The sequence below is a fragment of the Eretmochelys imbricata genome, chromosome 2, assembly GCF_965152235.1.
Source record: "Eretmochelys imbricata isolate rEreImb1 chromosome 2, rEreImb1.hap1, whole genome shotgun sequence".
Taxonomy (NCBI): Eukaryota; Metazoa; Chordata; order Testudines; family Cheloniidae; genus Eretmochelys; species Eretmochelys imbricata.
Genome location: NC_135573.1, coordinates 217,483,010 through 217,506,193, shown reverse-complemented (window position 1 = coordinate 217,506,193; position 23,184 = coordinate 217,483,010). Strand labels below are relative to the sequence as shown.

General features: G+C 36.7%; 1 protein-coding gene across 2 annotated transcripts in view; it reads left to right on the top strand.

Annotated features, from left to right (window-relative positions):
* The window catches only part of PHF14 (PHD finger protein 14), a 295,920-nt gene that overhangs the window by 171,010 nt on the left and 101,726 nt on the right, over positions 1-23,184 (top strand). Inside the window, exon 17 of one of the 2 annotated variants that reach the window (XM_077808041.1) lies at positions 21,173-22,439. The exons of the other annotated variant lie outside the window; for it this stretch is intronic. Coding sequence (XP_077664167.1) covers positions 21,173-21,185 — 13 coding nt within the window. The 3' untranslated portion in view covers positions 21,186-22,439. Of the gene's footprint in view, positions 1-21,172; positions 22,440-23,184 lie in introns of those variants that run through there. 2 annotated transcript variants of the gene reach the window in all.

Here is a 23,184-nt window from a genome sequence, read left to right as displayed (position 1 = left end):
AAACAGAGCTTGAACAAAATTTTGGTAGTAGGAATCGAAAGGAATGGATGGGTCTTGAAGATGTTAAAAAGGGGTAACGAGCAGGACTCAGTAACAGCAGCATGAGAAGTTGTGACAGGAACAGATTTGTTTCAATATTGAAGATGATTTTGTATGTAAATAAAGAGAAAAATACAACAAAACTTAGGTTTATTTACCAAATATCTTGAGTACCTGAAAAGGAGTTAGGTAAAAACGTGTAAGGGGAAATGCTTATTTTTCCAGATCACTATTAAAAATGACTCTTTTATTAAAATATAACTTTTAATTACAACTTGTGAGCTGTAGCTCACAAAAGCTTATGGTCAAATAAATTTGTTAGTCTCTAAGGTGCCATAAGTACTCCTTTTCTTTTTGCGGATACAGACTAACATAGCTGCTACTCTGAAACTTTTTAATACAATCCGACATAGTACACATATATGAAGTGCTGTACATGTACATTTATGTTAAGATTCCCAGATTTACATTAATAAAATCAATTGTGCTACATTTGATAATCCAGTTGTAAGACAGGAATCAATCTAGTAATTTTTAATTAACGTTTTTAATATATTTTGGAGAGTATACTGGTACTATTGTATAAGAAGTGGCCAGGCAGCTGTTTAATATCTTAAGACACTTAACTAAACAGATGAAGAGGAAAGACACAGTGTTATTTAGTAAACAACCTTAGTAAAGATTCTCTACATATATATGGGAACAGCATGTCCTCTGAAGCTTCTTGTAGTAACTCAGAGCTGTGAAAGGGGGATAAGAATACCAGCAGGTCTTTAAAACGCCAGTGGTAATCTTAGGTCTTCACATTAAAGAACAATAAGTAAACGGAAGAGCTTCTGTTTGCTTTATTTTAATTCTCAGACTTATCCAAACAATGTTACCTTTTCATAAAATGATATTGTGTCTATAAAAGTTGACCGACCAAGAGCAATGGAAACCGGAGTCTTTTGTTGTGTAGAACAGTTAAAACTTGTGATTGTGTGAGCATCTCCTCCCCACTCTGCCATTGTCTTTTGACATGCATCAGTAAGAAACATCTCTAAAAGCGAGATGGTGCTTCAGTCATTTCTGCTTTTTCAGTCTGTCTTCTTTGTTCCAATCATTGCAGACAGAAAAAGACAAGATACCAGGAATGTGGTTTAACTAGGCCACAACATTATTAACACATCTGGAAACTTTACTGCATCATTCAGTGTGGGTCATCCATTCCACCTGATGGAGGGCTGCATAAGCCCCCTTCCATCCCCCCTCCCATTAACCTAGTCAACACTAACACCGTTAGCAAGACTCCACCACCCTTCCCTTTTGAGAGTTAAGAGGTTGGGTGTGAGGGGGTTGTCTCCCTGCTGAACCAGTGTTAGGCATCTCAAGCCCATTCCCCACTTTCTTTAGGAGAGGCTGTCTCCTAATCCATGTCTGATTTCAGTTTATCAGGGAACTGGACTCCCTATTGATTGATTACTTGCATTGGGCATCTGTCAAGTTGTTGTGACATAAATTTCACAACTTAACATATCTGCCTGGTCCCTGGGCTGCTGAGAGGAAGACAAAAAAACATGACTACCCTGTGCATGTTAATCCGACAATGAGGAAAAATTCCTTCCCACCGTCCCAAGGGCAACTATCATGATGCCTACAATAAGGCCCCCAAACATGGTCCTATTCTAGTCACAAGAAATAGGGGGTTTCCTCAGGGTGCAGAATGGCACCCCAGACAGGGAGAAGGAATTAGAAGCCCTCCCTTTGGGTGCATGGAAGCCAATAAACTGCAATCTTTTGCACCTCTCTGTCCAAACAGTCAGCCCAGAGCCCACTCCTTAATCCCATGAGGAAGCTGAGTGCCCAAGATGAGGGGAAAGGAGTGCTGTCCCTAAAGAGTCAAAGGGTTTTATTTCCCCTGATAGCCCAGATAGACCTCTGAGGCTTTGTTGGGAGAGGTAACAAGATTGCCAGTAATGACAGTTGTGTGATATGGTGCCAGTAGTGACAGGGGTTTTTTATATGGACCTCTCTTTGCTATGAACTTGATTTTGACCAGCTGTGCAGTCATTTCCAAACCACCCCCAGCTTGCCAGATTCAGAGAATAATAGTGAGCAAAGGCCCTGAGTGTGTGTCTCTCTCTCTCTCTCACACACACACGTACGTACGTACATACGTACGTATATTAAAGGCTCTGGGAAATGAAATAAAGCATTCTGTGCATGAATAAATACCTGACAAGTGTCTATATTTGTTTAAAGTTGTGCCTAGACTTTGAACCTTAAGTGGCTTTTTATCAGACAGCTCTACCTGCTTTATATATAGGACACATTTTTAAAATAAATCTGGCCTATATTTTATAATTACAGTTAAGCGTGCATGGAGTTGATTGCCCTTAGACACCTTACTGTTTGATTCACTCATAAAAATTAGACTCAAAGTTCCTAATTAAAAATAAGCTCAGTCTGTTGTGAAATCCCTCTGCAGAAAGCCACTCTCCCTCAATCTGAATTTAAATTTCATTTTCAGTCTTACCCATAAGGTTACTAATGCAATATTTATGGTTAATTCTGATAAAATATAGAATGCAGTCAGCACAATTATCTTTAATATAGATAAATCTTGATTAAAATATTTTAATATACATTTTCCATCACTAGTTTATTTGTAAAAGATTGCTCTGAAGCCAGTACTTTATAAGCTAATATTTCATACACAAGTGATAAGGTTTGAAGTATGATTTTTACCTTACCTAATTAAGCTAAAACCATCAATTTAGAATGCATTTAATATATAAATGTAATATGTTTTTTGAAGGGAAGGAATGACAGTACTATTAATAAATACTAGAGTCATTTTATCTTACAGTATCTTATTAATTGTTTTTGTATTACAATAGTGCCTAGGAGCCCTAGTTGTGGACCAGAACTCCAGGAGGTTCTTTACTTTTTCAGAAGTAATATCTAATGTAACCTCCCTTCATCTTTATATTGCTGGTTGCAAAGGAAATAAAGATCTTCTGAAATTCACCTGGAGAAATAATGCTACTGAACACACACAAAGTTAATGTGCTTGATTTAAAATCGTTCTGAAGCTTGTTCCCTATGAAATTTGATTCTGCGTATGGACCTTAAAGGGTTCAATAGTCTCATTTTTAAAATATACATATTTTCATTTTTGAAAGGGGAAAATAACCACATTCTGTTTCCTAAAGAATCATGAGTGATACAGAGCATGTAAATGATACGATGGCTGAGGTAATCATTACTTTCTTATACATTCATGCATAAAGCACTAAATGGAAAACACATCAAAATGCACCCCTTTTCTGAAAGTCTAGCAGTGGTGTTGGTATGGTTAGATATTATAGATAGGGTGGGCAATGCTGTCCATTGTTAAGGTTGCCAGATACTTTGCATTCTAAAACCCTGTTTCAGTTACTTATAACTTTGGCAAACTTTAACTGTTTGGCCTGAAACTTTCCATGCCTAGTGTCTGCCTCAGGCTGAATTTTTGGGGAAATTTCACCCAAAACGGTTCAGCCATTTCAGAGACTGAGACTAGTGAAAAATACATCGTTTTGCCCATGTTAACAAATCATGGTCTTTTTCTTTGAGCAGCTCTACCATCCCCATGTTTTGGAGCAGGAATTTAAAATTTGGCAGGGGCTGGCCTTGATGGCATGGATATACCATTTGCCATCCCCCTGAAAATCTGTCCAAATTTTACTAAGTTATAAATCTTTGAAAAAAATCTCCATATTCACATACACAGTAGAGACTTACTAGACTTTACCAGTGAAATTCCTGAAGATTCCATCTATACTGAGCATGCTGTAGCCCAGGGTTGAGCAGAACTTTCCCTGCAATTGTAGCTCTTGGCTGCAGTGGGCCATGCTGGGGCTGGGGCTGGGCACATGATCAGAGAAGAGGGAGCCAAGGAGGGAAATGAGGGAGTGGGGACAACTGTGAATCAGAAGGTGGGGGGAGACTGAGATTGGCTGAGGAATTGGGGAGAGGGCACATGGAATGGCTGGAAAAGGAGACTGAGTCAGGGGAAGGAGGAAAGTGGGGAGGAATAACAGATCTGACAAGCAGCTAATTTGTGGGAACATGGGGGGAATGAACACTGCATGAACAAGGAACTGGAGTGTGGGGACGATACTAAGATTGGGCAGGAAGCCCACAGAAGGAGATTGGTACTGGGAGCCAGTGGGGATGGAGAACACGGGCTGGAGGAGAAGAGCAACTGGAGTCCCAGATTGGGGAAAGAGAGAGATTGAATAAGGGGCAAGGTGACGGAATTTGGAATTGACTGGGATTGGGAGTTGGGGGGGGAGACTAAGACTGGGACAGAGAGTCTGTGCGTGAAACTAAGACTTGCTGGGCAAGAAGACTGGGGATGGGGTGAGAACACTGTGGAGTAGAGAGTGGGCAAGCCATGCAAGGAGAATGGAACCAAGGAGCCAGAGGTGGGAAGAGCAGGACTGGGATAAAGACAGGTTGGAAGGGACATAACAGAAGTGGTCATGCTTTGGGGGGAAAGGGCGGAAAAGTCTGTGCTCACCAGAGCACTCTCCACTCCAGAGCCGGGATTGGAACGCAAGGTTCCTGCGTCTCCCCATGCATCTGCTGTCATCAGATGTCTGTGAACATAAGAATGGCCATACTGGGTCAGACCAAAGATCCATCTAGCCCAGTATCCTGTCTTCAGACAGTGGCCAATGCCAGGTGCCCCAGAGGGGATGAACAGAACAGGTAATCTTCAAGTGATCCATTCCGTCACTCATTCCCAGCATCTGGGAAACAGAGGCTAGGGACACCCCAGATGTGAAAGCCATTGGTAAAGTTTCTCATCCACCTCTAGGGCTGATCCATATAGAAGATGACAGCCTACTACTGCTATCAGTTATTCCATTAACTCAAGCCGAGGTCTGTGTGATGGATCCAAAGGTTCCAAACCTACTAAAGACCTATGTTGGTGTGGGTATGATGCCACACTAATTTGGTTTTGCTTTTTAAAAAACTAGGAAATTCCACACAAAAATAAGTGTGAAAAGAATATTTTAAATTTGCAAATCAAGCACTCATGTGTTAGAAAATGCCAGAATTAAGGTTGGCTGTGCAACAGTAATTTAGCCTCTTTATGCATATGCATTTTGATAGTCTTTAATTACATGATCACATACTATTTTTTCCACAATACCCCACCTAATTCAGTCCACAGGATTGATCTGCTCTGGCGATAAATCAGGGTTGTGTAACGAAGGAGACTGCTGTCTGTCGGACCCCTGCTTCATTTGCTGCAGAAGTCAAACTGTGTAGAGAAAGAGGTAGGGTTTGCAGAAGAAGAAAGAATGGATGAATTCTGCCCTGAGGAACTGGATTCTGCTCCTGCTATCAGAGTTGCTGTGTGATGCTGTCTGAGTTGCTTAATGCAAACTTTTCGTACATAGTCACTTAGTATGTATTCCCTATTTTCTGAATGCTTTACTTGAAACCATGAGGTCTTATTTGCAGATGTGCTGAGCACTCACAACTGCAGTGAAGTCTGTGGGAGCTCTGCTTTGGACATACGAAGTTCTATGTAATGCTAAGTACTTTGAAAAAGCAGGTCCTAGTCAGGAGCATGCACAAGGTGGGAGGGGCAAGCAGGGGCATGCCCCCCACCCAAATCTCTGTGTGTCCCTGTAGCCCAGAGACGGAAAACACAGCAAGGTGGCTGGCCACCAGCTGAGCTTCTCCTCCCCCCACTCCTACAGCTGCTGCTTCTCCATCCCTGCTGCTTGAGTCTCACGAGTTGCCTCTGCCTTCACCCCGACTCACCTCAATGAGCTTGTGGGGAAAAAATAGGATGCAATCATGTAGTGAACGTATCATAACGCATATGTAGAAGGGGGCTGAACTAGGATTGCACAGGCAACCTTAATTCTGGGTTTCCCTAACTTTTGAGAGCTTGGCTTTGCAACCTTAATAGTCTTTTAGCATCTTTTAAAATGTAATATATGTGTATTATATACTTACCCAATAAAACTGTAAACATTTTAGGGAACCCTGTAGAGAAGTAGTTCCCAAATTCTTTTCTGCCAAGGATCCCTTTGGCATCTGACTAAATGTCCCAGACCCCTTTCATTTCAGGTACTATGGGAATGCCCTGAGAGGTCACGCTGTGCTGGTGATGCCATTTTGAGAACAAAATGGCATCCTCTATGTGGCCCGGAATGCAACTCTGGTATATTCTGGCCCTTCTTCAATCCCCCCATATAACCCAGAGTGGACCCCCCAGGGCCTGGGGAACCCACTTTGGGAACCACGGCTGTAGCTCAGTAATTCTAAAGACATGGGGATAATTGGCAATCATTTCAGGCAGGCTATTTCACACATTGCAAGTGATGTGAAAGAAAATGCAGAGAAAGCCAAGGGTGAAGTGAGAACTGTACACTTTGTATTCTGTATTGTAATTGAAATCAATATATTTGAAAATGTAGAAAACATCCAAAATATTTATAATAAATTTATGTTATATTAATCACAACAGTTTTTAAAATCTATTTATTTTGCTTTAATCACATGCATTGGCTGATTACTTGCAAACCCTACTTGTAATGTATTTAATCTAATTCAGAAACTAAAAGATAATAGGAAGTATACAGGCACCCTCTCTGTAATCAGTCTTATTTACTTAACCAAATCAATCAGTTTCTAAACTCATGAAAATACTATATTGGAAATTTTGCAAAAACTCTGGATATATGTTCTTTTAACTAATAGAAATAGGTATGGATCACATACAGAGATGTTTAGATGTAAGAGTTTGGTCTGGACCTTCTGTGTAGTTTTGAGTATACTTTTTTCGCAGTAAGGCAACCTTGAATTGATTGATTTTTTTGTTTTTGTTAAGAAAGTACAAACTTGCAATAGAAGCTTGGTTTGTAATAATATATTTGATTTGGACATGTTGTCATAGCCCCATGCAGGACAGGAATACATTAGGGATTCATGCTTGTACATCTGGTTGTGTGTGTGCAAAACAAAGTGGTACCCATTAAAATATTGCCATTTGCTAGTTATCAGCTTTACAGTAGTTCTATATTCAGTGTGTTTGTGTTGTGTTAATTAGGCAAAAAGGCCAAATTACAAAGATTTGAATGGTAACATTAACAGTCTGTAATGGCCTCAGACAAATATCGGGTTGTATTTTGCAAAGAAATTTAATTTCCACAATATCATCAAATCTAAGAAATGTAGGCTATCATCCCATCTTTCTTTCACTCTGTATGTTTGTCTCCAAATCCGTGACTTCTGGAAAGAAATTCATGTAGATCTTTCTATTCAGTTTCATGAGTCCAATGTTTGTCTAATAGTTACAGTTTAGTATTGAGAGGTAATGTAACTAACATACATATTAAGAGTAAAATATGCTTGTTCTCGTTTTTAAAAGTGTATTTAATTTTTTTGATTCAATCGGAGGAATCCTTATTTTCAAGCTTAGCACTAAGTAGTATATGCCCAGTGATCAGTTGACTAAGTTAACTAAAATAAATGTCGATCTTTAGAAATTGCCCTTGTGCTTCTTGAAGAATTCTGTACAGCTCTTGTTGGATATTTTATTTGCATAGAAAATTCCAGCAGCTGTGCTGTAGTCTATACATAGATTCTATGACATTCTTAAATTTAAAAAAAAAAAAAGGTGTCAAAGAAGTTTGTTTTTCAGTGTTTTGAAATACAAATGCTGAAGAGATAATTACTGTTTAGCCGAATTCTAATTGTGTGCAGTGAACTGCTGTGTTGATTTAGATAATTTGCCACTAGCACTTTAGAAGTTTTCTGTTGTCAGATTTACAAATTAGAAATAACATTCTGTTCAGAAATTGGTGAAAGGATGTTTTTTATATACATGGAAATTTGAAATAGGGTGCTTAAATGCTAAAATATTGTTTTATATATTCAATAAGAATAAAGATTTTGTTTCATAAAACTATCATTTATTGTGCCATAATCTTAGAATGGTTTAGATTATTACCTTGTTTAGTATATTTTCTAAGTATGTTTTGTGTTTCATTCTATTAATGTTCCTGTTTCATAATGAGGAGAATTGGCATTTTTTAAAAAGTTCAAAAAGGGAAGGTATGAATTATAAAAAATTCAAAAAAAAGTATATGAAATTTTTACCTTGCAAGTTAAGTAAATGTATTTTTAAGACACCTCTTCTATCCTTAAAATTTTAAATTAATCTGGCTTTACTGAAAAAGCGTTTCTAGTAATGTTCTAGTAATTTGTTGATGTTAAAAAATAGGAGTGCTACACAAATAAATGGGCTCATACTTTTTCCTTTTTGACAAGTTAGGTTTGTTTGTAAACACAACTAAGAGACCTTTGTTAATTAAGTTAATTTCAATCATTTGCCACCTTTTATTATAAAGGCAAAAATACATCTGAGCAATATAAACTAGATGTTATTCTGATCAGTATAAATAAGCACTATATGTGCTTTTATAAACACCATGCTCCGTAGCATATTGGCCTTTCCCAATAGTAAAGCCTACGCCATGAATTCATCACTGGGAGTATAAAATCAGCTTTCAGGCAGAGAAAGGGGCCTTATCCATAGCAGCTGTCTCTGGATTTTGGAGTGGCACCAAGAAAGCTCACCACAATGGCGGAGCTCTGGTACTTACGACCAATAGCAGAAGACTATTATTGGTAAATTGTGGAATGTCAAGGGGTTCCATTATTGGCCAGTGTTGTAGGGTTTGGGGTTCCACATTCAGTAGTCCAGTGGTTCTCAAACAGGGGTGTCAAGGTTCCTTCCCCACTCTGAACTCTAGGGTACAGATGTGGGGACCTGCATGAAAGACCCCCTAAGCTTATTCTTACCAGCTTAGGTTAAAAACTTCCCCAAGGTACAAACTTTGCCTTGTCCTTGAACAGTATGCTGCTTCCACCAAGCATTTTAAACAAAGAACAGGGAAAGAGACCACTTGGAGACGTCTTCCCCCAAAATATCCTCCCCAACCCCTGCACCCCCTTTCCTGGAGAAGGCTTCATAATAATCCTCACCAATTGGTACATGTGAACACAGACCCAAACCCTTGGATCTTAAGAACAATGAAAAATCAATCAGGTTCTTAAAAGAAGAATTTTAATTAAAGAAAAGGTAAAAGAATCACCTCTGTAAAATCAGGATGGTAAATACCTTACAGGGTAATCAGATTCAAAACATAGAGAATCCCTCTAGGCAAAACCTTAAGTTACAAAAAGACACAAAAACAGGAATATACATTCTCTCCAGCACAGCTTATTTTACAAGCCATTAAACAAAAGAAAATGTAACGCATTTTCTAGCTAGATTACTTACTAACTTTACAGGAGTTGTAAGGCTTGCATTCCTGAGCTGTTCCCGGCAAAAGTATCACACAGACAGACCAAACCCTTTGTTCCCCCCCACTCCAGATTTGAAAGTATCTTGTCTCCTCATTAGTCATTTTGGGTCAGGTGCCAGAGAGGTTGCCTTAGCTTCTTAACCCTTTACAGGTGAAAGGGTTTTGCTTCTGGCCAGGAGGGATTTTATAGCACTAGATACAGAAAGGTGGTTACCCTTCCCTTTATATTTATGACAAGGGGTCTGTGTATTCCTGGGGGTACTCAGAGATTGTCTAGGGGAGTACATCAACTCTTGTAGATATTTGCTTAGTTTTACAACAGGCTACATAGAAAGCACTAGCGAAATCAGTACAAACGAAAATTTCATACAGACAATGACTTGTTTATACTGCTCTGTATACTATACACTGAAATGTAAGTACAATATTTGGTAAAAAATGAGAAAGTAAGCAATTTTTTGGTAATAACATGCTCTGACACTTTTGTATTTTTTGTCTGAGTTTGTAAGTTTTTAAATGAGGTGAAACTTGGGGTACACAAGACAAATCAGACTCTTGACATGGGTACAGTAGTCTGGAAGGGTTGAGAGCCACTGCAGTAGTCTACACAGGGCTGCAGACCTTGACTAGCACTTAGAATACTTCAGGCCTGTAAGGTTTAAATGGGCTGGTTAGACCTTGAACTCCTAGGTTGCCCAAGATATAAGTATAGAAAGGAAAGAAGGCAATCATGTGACTTCCGTTGGTGGTGGTTGTCTCCCTCATCACTGCTGTTGTGACAGTGAATAATGATGTATTTGTTTACTTCTATTACCACAGTGCAGAAAGGCTACAAGTAGGGCCTCATTGTGCTTTACAGACACAATGGTGTAGTAAGGGAGTAAGTTACATGCATTGTTGTTGGTTATATTTTAACTTTACCAGATTGCGATGTGATCACCTGATTTGAATGGCACCTATATAAGTATCATTGAATTAATTGCATAACGGTTAGGCTAAACACTGTAATTAAAAATGGCAATGTCCTGTAGTCCCTAATATAGTATATATAGCAGTAGTTAGATTTTATATGATATTTTATTCACTAAATCTCAGCTGCTCACAGTATTAACAACTTTTTAATTTTTTTTTTCTGGGAGGAGACAATATACAAGTGTCTTGGGGCAGAATTTACACCTTTTTAATGTTCCCTTTTCCACCCCCTTTTATTAGACTGTGAATCTTCAATTTGCAATGAGTGAGCAGACGACAGTACCCATACAGAGCCCTGTTAACACAATGGGACCACTCAATCTTAATGTTAAATACTTTGTTGAATTTGGGGTCAGAGTTACTACTTTAGCTCAACTGGTAGAGTTTTCATTCTGGACTATTTTATTTTATTTAGATTAATAAAAGCACCCTTCTAGAAGTTCTGAACCCTTTACAATTATTACAAAAAGTACAGTGTAATGTGTACTATTTCCACCTCTCACATTTCTCTGTAGAATAATCTATTTAACGGGATGTGTGTTGATAGTTATAGATGCACATGTGCACTGAAAGTAAACCTTTAGGCAAGTTTTCCAGAAGAATATATATTCAATTTCCAAAGGGTTTAATAACATTTCTCACCCAAGTTGTTGCCTAAGGTCTTGTCTACATAAACGTTTAGTTCCCGAAAAGCTGGGGTGTGAAGCTAGCCTGCTGCTGACTAGCTGCCTGCATGCATACTGCTGATGCGCATTAACAGTTTGTTAATTTAGTGTCTACTGTTCACATAGCTAATTCAAAGTGTTCATTAAAATATACCTTGCATTTTATAAGTAAGATTTAATAACAAAAATAATGAAGAATCTAAGCTAATGACATATTTTAGAGAGAGAAAATAAATGGTAATTGTGATTTCATTGTCAGTAGCAAAAAGAGACTGGAATGTCTCCATTACGTTCATTTGTTCATAGCAACATTTGAGGTATGACCCTAGAAAGTATTAATGTAACAAAATATTCATAATAAAAGTAAAATCATCTGAGATGCTGAAGTTTTAACCTATCTATTGAGTTTATACAGTGTTTTCAACCATTTTAATGTACCTTTGCTGATAGACAGTGTCTTATTTATACACTGCTTCTTTAAGATGTTAATAATTAGGATATGTCTTCACTGCAACGTTAAGTCAGGTGATCAGCAACTGCTTGCGGGCACCCAGTTTGGAGCAATGAAATTGACAAAAATGACAGCCAACCACCTATGTAAGTAACACAGTGTCTACATGGACATTGTGTCGCCTTATCTACATTGATATAAGTAGAGGTGGAGATGTGTTGTTGTAGCAGGACACTTATACCAGCAGGAGCAAGGATGTAGTGTGTACATTGACATAGTTAGGTCAACATAAGCTGCCTTAGGTCAACCTAACTGTGTAGTGTACACCAGGGCTGAGTTACCATGTCCTCACTAGTGCTGCTCTTTCTCATATGTGTTGCTAAAATTTCAGTGGGCGTATCCCATGGTTCTGGGTAGTACACTGAGCAGTAAGCTGAGCCACTCCATGATTCTTTCCAAAAGAATTGTGGGAGAACTTGCCTATCTTTCTGGGCACACAAGCACAATTGTGGGAAGGCACTGGAGGACTATCAGGCACTCAAGTGGTTTTGCCTGTGTCCTCACTGCAAAGTGGACAGGTTACCAGACTGCGTGAAAGCCTCACTTGGGTTTTAGGCTGTAGCCCCAGACGAGACTGCGACTCCAGGCTGAAAGCACCCAAACTCTGGTAACAAGATTTTGTGTGTGGACAGGAGGATGGTTGGGGAAACACCTAAGTAAGAGCCAGAGTTAATTCTGCAGTGTAGATATACCCTTAATTACATAATTGCAGCATATGTTAAGACTATTTATTCTACCTCAGCCTGTCTTTGCATAAGAAAACAAAAGAAAAACAAACAATCAGTTTGTTTACAGTGACCAAATAATTTTGAGGGAGCTATTTCAATCTTTTTAGGTTAATATTTATATTTAAGTTAAAAATCAATAAAAAAACTCCTTTTAAAGTTTTATTTCAAAATTTCACAACTCATGAAATTCAAAATTAAGACACTCCATCCTTAAATCAAGTGGTTGTTTTGGTATGAGTTATCAGAGCTACTTCTGTAGTTTAGCTGGCAGAGCATTTGCCTAGGTAAGATGATGATTCGGATTCTAGTGCCTGCATATTAATTCTTCTTGTTCAGTGTTATTGGTAAGTATTGTTCTTGTGCTTGTTTTTGAGTGTGTTGCATCCGCTAACATATGTATTGGTAAAATGAAGCTTAACATTAGAGATATATGATGTAGGCCTTCTCAGGATGACAGCCCCTTCCAAAAGTATGTTTAATTTCCTAGACAGCTCATTGCTTACAAATCCAAGGTAGTATATACATTGAGAAAAATTGCACATGGTAGAGTCAGTATCTTGGGAGGATTCCTCGAGTTGCTAAATTCCACTGCTTCAAATCAATGTCTGGGTGCATTTTATTTTATTGATTTTATCACATGGTTACCCATAGTTTGATTATGTGTCTGTTCTAGTGAAAAATCTGCTCTGTTATTGCAGTAGTTTAAAAGATGATTGCTAGTGATAATTAAAATGAGAGATTGGAAACAATTTATTATCAAAATATGGATAATATTTTTTTTAAAAAATTCTGTTCGGTCCAATATTAAAACTTCAAAAATTTACATCAGATGGATTTAAACCATAAAAACAAAAATTGTTATTCGTAAGTGTGTATATGTGCATCTTATTTAAATGTTAGCTATTAAAGGAATAAGCTTCCTGAAATGTACATTTATTATATACACAAGTCCCATACTCAAATGCAGTGGAATTGTGTAAATAGGAAATATTGGGTACCTGATAAAATCCTATAAATTATAGATTTTTATGCTAACAGTGTGACATATTTTAAGACTACTGTTGAAGGTACTTAATTTATAAGGTTTATAGCTACAAGTGCGTTTCCGTTTAATGCAGGTTTCATTGTATTGTGTGAACACATGGTATTTGTTTGACATTTTATGTGGGTGCACATACATACATGTGTGTATTTTATAATAGTTTTCTCGTGATAATTTAAGATATCAAAGTGGCAGAAAAACATTCATAGTAATCAGAAATCCTTTATTAAATAAAAAAGTCTTATAATGTACACTTCCATACAATTGCTTTGTCTGTCATATGGATGGTGACATAAGTTCTTTTAAAGGAAATTATTTCACTCAGCTCAGAAAGCCATACTGTAGCCATCTGGTGTCATCTTGGTAGATTATAACTGTTTTTGCTAGCATTCTCCTACTGTGTTAAAACAATTCAGATATGTTCTGCTTGCCAGCAGGTTATAAATATATTTTTAATCACACTGGTAACATTACTATTAGCGTATGTCAGGTTCTTACAGGTCAGTTAATTTCTGTCTTCAGCATGGGAAATGGATTAAAAAGATGGAAGAAATGAGAGACTGTGACAGGATAGGGACAGGAGCTTTATACTTTCCCACCTAAGATATGTGAAAAAGTAAGCAGCCTGTAGCAAGCACTTTCAATCTGCAGAAGGTGCTCCTTGTTCTCTTCAACCCCTAAATACTAGCAGGTCACTATTCATTTTTTCCAGGTAACCAATTACTATACCAGTATGAATATAGAGTTTGTTACATGGACAACCCTTTCAAAGCAGCAATTAGAACTGGCCTTTAGGGTCTGTATTGTAGTAATTAATCATTCAGTGTAATCAGAAACCACTGTCAGAACAATCTGCTTTCTGTGCTCTTAAACCAGAGGTTCAAAACTTGGTTTGCAGCTTGTTCAAGGTAAGCCCTGGCGAGCCGCGACTTGCTTTGTTTATCTGAGCATCCGCAGGTACAGCCGCTTGCAGCTCCCAGTGGCCGCAGTTTGCCGTTCCCGGCCAGTGGGAGCTGCGGGAAGCAGTGGCCTGGCCCAGAGTACAGCTCCCTTTGGAACACACCTACAAATTGAGTATATGACAACTTCAGCTTCAGTTCTCCCCTCCATGACTTCTTGTTATTAATAAGAGCTAGGACAGAGAGAGAGTTTAAGCCCAAGTTGTTAGAACATACGATATTGCAGCTCTGTAACAGAAGCAGCTACTTCATTCCTGTAGCATCAGAAAGAAAGAAAAAGAAATAGCTGATAAACCTGAACAGTTCCATTGGCATTTCTTGGCATAGTTCATTTAGGTTGCTCTAAATAAGTGAAGGGTTTGTGTTTAGTTATAAATAGGGCTGTCAAGCGATTAAAAAAATTAATCACACTTTTAAACAACAATAGAATACCATTTATTTAAATGTTTTTGACATTTTCAAATATATTGATTTCAATTACAATGCAGAATACAAAGTGTACAGTGCTTACTTTATTTTTTATTACAAATATTTGCACTACTAAAACAAAACAAATAGTATTTTTCAGTTCACTTAATACAAGTACTGTAGTGCAATCTCTTTATCACGAAAGTTGAACTTACAAATGTAGAATTATGTACAAAAAAGACTTCATTCAAAAATAAAACAATGTAAAATTTTAGAGCCTGCAAGTCCACTCAGTCCTACTTCTTGTTCAGCCAATCTTTGAGAGAAACAAGCTTGTTTACATTAACAGTGAGATTAAAATGGTGAGATTAAAACTGCAATTGTGATTAATTTGTTAAATCGTGATTAATTTTTTGGAGTTAATCGCATGAGTTAACCAGTTAATTGACAGCCCTAGTTTTAAATTAACACAAGTATCTAGTATCTGAGATGTTGTCATGATTTTTAAACGTTTGCTCTGTAAAGGGTAATAAACTTTAAAAAATTACGTTGAAAATTCAGTTGTCTTCTAAAGAGTTATTGTACCAAATTTTGGAGAAAATTCAGTCATTAAGGAATATATTGTGACTATGGATCCACCCAGACCTAGTTAGAGACATCCTGGAGTGAGATGATGATTTAGACAATCGCCATTTCCTCTCTGTTCCCCCATAAGAGGGGTGACCGGCTTATAGCTACCAAAGTTTGCATTCAATAGACGGCGAATTTAACTGTACTGGCTGCAACTTGGGAGAGCGTAACCAAGGCTCTATCCACTCCCTGTCTTCTCATATCTATCTGCACATGGGAATGGGGAGCAACAGCTGTGCAAAGTCTACTTCGTCTCCAGTTCTGCTACCTGTGATGTAGAAAGCCAGACTCAAGGGGTGTCTTGCACCTTACTTCCATCTTGCGTCGCCGTAAAAGCCTGGCCATGATTTGCCCCTAAGATATGAAATGGATCGTATCTTGCTGTAACATAACTTCAACTGCAGAGCCTCTGCCGAAACCTCCTTAATCATTTGAAGCTATTGTAAAAACAGGGTTTGTAATGGGGTATTTAATTTCATACTTGATATTTTATTTGTGTTTACAGAATATTTGGTAACTGGCTGCCTACAACTACCCTCCATCCCCAGTTTTTGTGTTTTTGTTTTTATTTTAATGTATTCAAAGTACTCAGCTGTGACTATGCATGACCACATTTGGTATTTGATATTGTGCAATCAGGAGTGAGAATTAATTTCATACTATCTTATGTCCTCATACTATAAGAACCCTAACTTGGTGTCTTGATGAGGTACTAATGAAAAATTGTTTATGCTCCTGCTGCTTGTCATTTTAACTACCGTAAATACACCAACAGTCACCAAATTTGGTTAGATTCATAGGCAAGTATTCAGCTGAACATACTTTTCTTTACAGCGAATATAGCAAGATTAAACTTGAAGATGCTCTCATAGTGTACTCATTCTAAATAATAGCAGGTGGAAGGAGGGGTTTTGCTTTCAGTGAAAATGGATAGGCACTCCCTGCAATTGCACATTGAATCAGATAGACAGAGACAGCTGCAGAAGGGAGATATGCATAGCAGAAACCAAATCAATTGGATTCAGTCACATCCAAATGAAATTACATCAGTCAATAACCTTCCTTTCAAGTGACTGAAATCTTTCTGGCCCAAATTTCTCTTGTCAGGTTACTCAGTTTTGCCAGTGATTAAAGTATCTTAAAATTGCTTCGATAACATCAAGGACCTTGTTGTGACAAGTTCTGTAAATGCAGTCTCTTGAAAGAGAAAGCTGGGTTTCAAGTAGAGTATTGAGTGTATTGATTGAATTTCTTTCCATTGGTCTTCAGAAGCTTTTGTTCGCAAAGATATTGCAGAATGAAGTAAATCTATACCTCTCACATTGAAGGAATTCATTTCCATGTCTGATATCTATATTTTATTTTATTCTTATATGTGGTTATGTGACTTCTTTTTAAAATTTTAAAATAGTTCTAGAAGTACAGTGTACTTATTCTAAAGTGGAAAGTATAGTTTTGAAACACATAATCCTATAAATCAATAGACTATTGTATTTGTTTGCCTCAGTCAGCATATTTATTAAATGTGGGGATACACTGACCACCTTTAAAAGGTTAGCATTTACTAACCATTACCACCTACACGGCTGCTACTCTGAAACCTGAAAGTGGCTGAGATTTAGTTTCCATCTGTACCTGAGATGTTATGATCTGTATTTGTTGCTACTGTGAATATTAATTTTTGTTGTTGTTTTATTTTCTTTTTTGTGTTTTGTTCAAATCGATCATTATATATGTGTAGCCATTCAGGAAATATTTGTAATTGTTTACAATTAATCTATAGTGAGAAGAATTTCATTAATTAACACTGTCTAGGTTTAGGAGCCATATTCCATACCATTGTTTTGTTTTGTTTAATGAATTAGTAAGATTCTTGATTTTTAGAAGGGCTGAGCTCTGGCAATACCCAGTGACTTAACTGGGAATTGTGGGTACTCATCACCTCTATCATCTTGTCTAGAGTGGAGAAAAGGGTGAATTCTTAAAACATTAGTTCACATGATTTTCAGCACCACTTAATATATAGTGCCTTTTAAAATGTTAGTAGTTCATGGGGAACTCTAGATGGTAAATTCTAGATTTCAAATTTCATTTAAAATGTTCATTGTGATTGAAGGCCCCCCAATCTATTTTCTTCCACTGCCAACTACTGTCATATCCCATCCACGTATAATTTCCCCAACAACCCCAAACACATGTAGGGACTTGTCAGGATTTACAAAAGGGTAGTTTCAAGCTTTAATGGACCTCATAAGATCTATCGAAGTAGAGTGCGCCTTCTATGGACCTCATGCACAGACCCAGCTTAAATTTTGGATGCTTATTTACAGGTTTTGTTGAAAAAAGTTAAGTTTGAAAGTATGTGTATCATTGGAATCTGAATCATGCCCTGAAACATCCTCTCTAACAAAAATTCTACACCTTTTAAAAACAAGAGATTCCCACTATCATCTCAGAATCCTGCATCACTCACTATTGCCCCACTCAGTTTGTACTCCCCCCTTCCTCTTGTCTATAAATGCTATCAGCAAAAGAACTAATAAAAAGGTTCGGGGTGCTTTCTCTGGAAAAATCTCAAAATATTCCAGTCAGTTCAATTTCCTGTATTTGTGAAGATTTAAGGTAATTTCAAGAGCTTTTACACAAAAACTACATATTTTTTTACCTGACTAGGGGAAGAGGAAGCTGATATGGACAGGGTGTGTGTGTGTGTGTGTGTGGTTGTTTTTTCTTCCCTTATTCCCTGTACAGGAAGGAGAGACAGAAAGGGATTCAGTTTTTTCCTTTCTGCCATGGAGGGTAGGGGAAGTCAACAGGTTCTTTTAGAGGAACAGAGGTGTATAGGGAACCTCCCTAGCTATAACACCTCTCCTCCCTCTTCCCCTTCTCCCCCCCCAAAAAAAACCAAAAACAAAACAAAAAACCCCACACAGCTCTTCTGGCCTGCTATTGCCCCATCCACTGACTGGAAAGTCTGGGGAACTCATGTTTCCATTTCAGATTCTCCTGCCTAGCAAGTCCTCACTTCTCCCGTCACAGATGGAAATGTGAGTTCTGTGGCTAAATTGACCAGTCATTTTTGATAATCTCAACAAGCAGGAGCTGAGACTGGAAACGTATAGGTTGGCTAGATTAAGTAGGGCCCTTGAAGTGGAAGACAAGGATTTGAAGTTGATGTAGTAAGTGAGAGGAAGCCAGTGAGGGGACAAGAGAAAAGGACTAGTTGTTTGGATCAGTAGGGGTTGGGGGTAGATGAAATGGAAAGGGGAGGCAAAGGGGAGAGTCATCACATCACTCAGTGTCATGGTTGATTTAATCAAGATTTAAATCAGCAAGCAGAAAACCTGGATTTAAATAATCCATTTTAATCATGTTTTGCATTCGTACTTTTGAGTTATTTTCCTAAAGAAAGGATGATTTTTATTGGCGAGCAACCACTAAAACTGGTTGATTTGCTACTAAATATAGCTTTCACACTAAATCTGGTGCCTCTTTTTGCTATCTATACATATTTATTAAAGCAGTAATAAACCTTAGCTTACATTTATTCAGATTCTTAATATTGATATTTTTTCTGGTTAGAAAATGATGAATGATGCATTTCTTAGTAATAGATTATTATTATTTTTTATTTGTGATTCATGTCAGTCTCTAGCTGGATGTAAATTCAAATGCAACTTAAAATGCACAAAAACAGAATTTAAATATTTTTTAAAATTAAACTATTTTAAATGTGCTGGATACATAGGAAAAAATATTTATCAAAACGTGTTTCATTTAAAGCTAATTGATATATTAAACAAAGGGAGTGTTATCTGTAGTTAGTTTATTGAACTGATTGTTTCTGGTCACTGTGTCCTTCAAGATTTTAGAACTAGTAGATTTTACCCCCCACACATAGTGTTTGCTCATAAATTGGAAGAAGAAAATAAGGTTTTCTGCTTTTTCAACTCCAAATTGGTTTCTTAACTTTTGACTGAATTAGTCATTGAACTGAACTAGTTGAATAAACTGAAATGAATAAAATATTCTCTCTGTACCTGCAGATGATGTTATTGCTGTCAAAAGCTGGCTTAGCACTCAGCAAACTCTAGTACTGTCACCAAATCAATGGTCTGATTTTCATTAAAACTTGGCAGCAAACATGTACTGCTTAATATTATTTTTTGTATTTAATTTAAATGATTTTAATAGATTATAATAAGCTTAGGCCTTAGCATAGGATGTCAAATTTAAAATTTAATTTTAAATAGGTTTATTTTAAAAATTAATCTGTATTTAATGTATATAAAATCTGATTTAAATTAAAAAATCTGTTTTTATTATTTGTTTTTAATTATTTATTTTTATCCACCCTGTTTCTCATGAGCAGGTTGTGGACAAGAGTTTTAATAGTAATGATAAAGAAGAAATATTTTGTGAGTTTCCACAAATCAGTAAAATTGCTAATCAATTGCTATTTGTGGATAACATGAGTTCTCATTAATATGTTTGCTCAGTTATATTTTTTTTGTCTTCCATTTACATGAATCAGTTGTTGCTTGAGCAGCTTATATGTATAAGTAGCCATTGTTTCCTTAAATAGTCTATAATAAATTAGGTGGAGGCGTTTTGATGTGAAAGAAATGTTGACGTAGCCCAATTTTGGAAATACTGTAAATATGAAATTAGAGAGTAGGCAGTATAAAGCTTGTTTTTAAATGGAATAATTTTCTTTGTTAATGTATATGTAACAAACATTCATTATGTTGCATTTTTCATTAAGGGAAAATTACTACAGAATTGCTGTCTTGCTATTCCGAGGTATACACTGTTTAGATCTTTCACCCAGTGCCTTTTAACAGTGTACATAGTTTTTTTTAAAAACGTATTTAAAATATACTTTCTTCATAGGCTTCTTGGACCTGCTCTGCAGATCCTTTAGAGTACTCCTTTAGTGGCCTTGGTTTGGCTTTACATGAGTACTGTCTGATGTGCAGACTCGTTATTAAAACTTAATTCATTAAATAGTAAAATCATTGTGGGTGGGTGCAGCTAATTTTAGGATCTAACCATGTCTCAGATCATCAAGATGAAGGGAGAAGTGGAGTGTATTTACGTACGTTACTGCTTGCTCTTCAAAGGAATGGACCCCTAAATCCAACATTAAATGAACATTGGTGCTCGAAAACTGCAACACCATTCCTGTTATTTTTTTTAAGTGGTAATTTTTCTCTGACACAATCTCATTTTTTTACTCACTTTCCACTTAATTACTTGTAATGTAAGCAGTATTTTTTAAAAGAGATACTAAATGTATTTTAAGCACCTCAACTTCTGAATAGAAAGCAGTTATTTTTTAAAGAAAGGGTTTGTTCTGTCTTGAGAGTGGATGTTTAGTAAAAATTAAGTAAATAAGCTTATTTTCTGTTACTTTTTCTATAAAACAAACACCCTCCTGCAACTGCAACTATGCACACAAGAAGTGTAAGCATCTGGTTTATCTGCACACTGTGTCATGTAGTGTTACTTAGAGTTCCACCTATGAGGAAATGCTATCTTGCATGCTCATGTTTGTCTGTCTTAACTAAGCCATTGCTTTTATGATCAAAAACCTAAGCAGTCTTCTCTTCTTTTTGAACTGCACTGAGCAAAGAATCAAAAAGGATGCTACACTTAACCCAAGTCAGTTTGCAGTTTGGACTCTAAGAAAAGAAAAAGGCTTTTGTGTATGAAATTACTCTTAAACTATCTATTTGGATCTGACCATACATATTATTTAAATCTACTGTGGTGTTAAAATGTTTCATAAGACACAGAGCAGAGCTGCTATGATCTTAAATGTTAATATTCTTTTCTTATCACTTTACTGTGTAGATACCCTTCATGAGACACAACTCTACCACAGCTCATCCTCGGAGGCAATCCTGGAAACCTCTTTTATAAATGTGATTTTAAAATGTGGATAAAACTCTCAATAGAGTACATAAAGTAAAGGAGAACAGCTATCTTGTCTTTTTCATAAGCTTATCGTGACAAAAAGTTGAGTTTGCTTGTCAGGTTTGGCTAGAATGTAAGTGATTGGTTTGTTACTTGGACTGACAAGGCAGTTAATTTGCCTGCATTTTTTGCACTAATCAGGAACGTTTGATATATCCATTGTTGGAAAATACCAGATAAATGTTGTGTCAGAATTGTCCTGTTAAGTAATGTCTTGTTCCCCTGTGCTTCCTTGAGAAATGATGATATACAGTGCTTGGATTCATTGAAGAGTGACAGAAGCCTATGGGACTTAAATACTGTATGTTCCTCTGTGGTGGTATTGATTTATTTTAAAAAATCAACGCTTTGCCATCAGTCTGCTGCTCTACTAATATGCAGTTTAATAAGAATATTCCTATATAAATACTGTGTTGTGGAATATGATAGAAGTTTATGTAAAAGGATTATTTTCAGTACAGTGGCAATAACAGACCTGTAAAACACTTGACACTTTCTCATTTTGAAATAATAGCCTTGCTGCAGAAGAATTGATTTTGTGCTTATTAGCATGAGCTAATTGTTTCCACTTTCAAATGTTCGAGTGAATAGAAATATATCCATATCCATGCTTTCTGGATCACTGCTGAGACAAACAGGAAAATTTGAATATTGTCTTATTTGGATTAATTTTACTGTGGTGTTCAGGTCAAGGTATGTTTTGGTTTTTCTTTTTGTTTTTTCTAATTTAAATATGAAACTGCTATATAAGTTGGGGATGAATGAAGAACTGATCACACAGCATACCATCTGAAAGATCTTCATCTACGTCCATGTACCTCCAGATAGATACAGACATAATATTTTGGTCTACAAACTATACTGATCAAGTTCTTAAATCTACAGCAGCACTATATAGACATCTCCATCGTTCCATCTTGAACTTGCTTGGGAAAAAACTCTGTTCAAGTGTAATCATACTTGTAACTTTGCAACATATCATCTTGGAACTTCTTGATCTATGGTGGGGGGTTTTGTCATCCATCAAGTTATATTTTTAGTTGAAAATAAATTTTAAACATAGAAGAAAAAAGATACATGCTGTATTAAGTGATAGGAGAAAAATACAAATTGGTGTATACTAATTTAAAAGTCATATCTTATTAGGGCGTCTCATGTTTGGATATTATGTTCAATAAAATTAACTTGATGTGTCTAACAAGTTGTACTGTTTTGAAAAAAAAGTCAAAAGAAGATTTTCTTTTTAACATTTTATAAATGTTCTTTAGCCATAAGGCACACACAGAGCTCCTCCTAAATGAAGAAATGTGTATTTTGGGAGTCCAGTTTTCAAGTCTGAAGGCCCTTTTAGATAAGAGAGGACAGAGTTTAGATGCAACTCTTGGAGAATTCAGAAACACGGGTGACTAGAGAAAATTACATCCAGCCATTTTGTTAATAGGAAAAAAATTCATCATGTATGATGCAGGCCCTTACTTAATGTCTGGCTAGGAATTACTAATTACCTTTTTTTAACATTATCTTACTAGAAAACCAAATGTACTGTGACATATGGTCAATAATTAGCCTTTGTGTTACCAACTCCAGTTCCCAGTACAGCATTCTTTTATTCTCTCTGAAGACATAATGTGAGACAGTGAGTGCCACTTCCTGGTTTTAATTTTTGCTACCTTAAATTTTCATTTCTATAGTAGTAGATTACTTAAACTTCTTAATCTGAGACAGTAAATTTTGTCTGTGTTTTTCCATTGATGCCCCTCTCCGCAATCATCCTCCACTGGTCCAGCATCATCAATACTATAGATACTCAGGTACATGTTTATGAAATGACTGTTCTGTTAATCATTATTTACTACAACCATTTTATAGCTAGCAAACACTGAATTTAG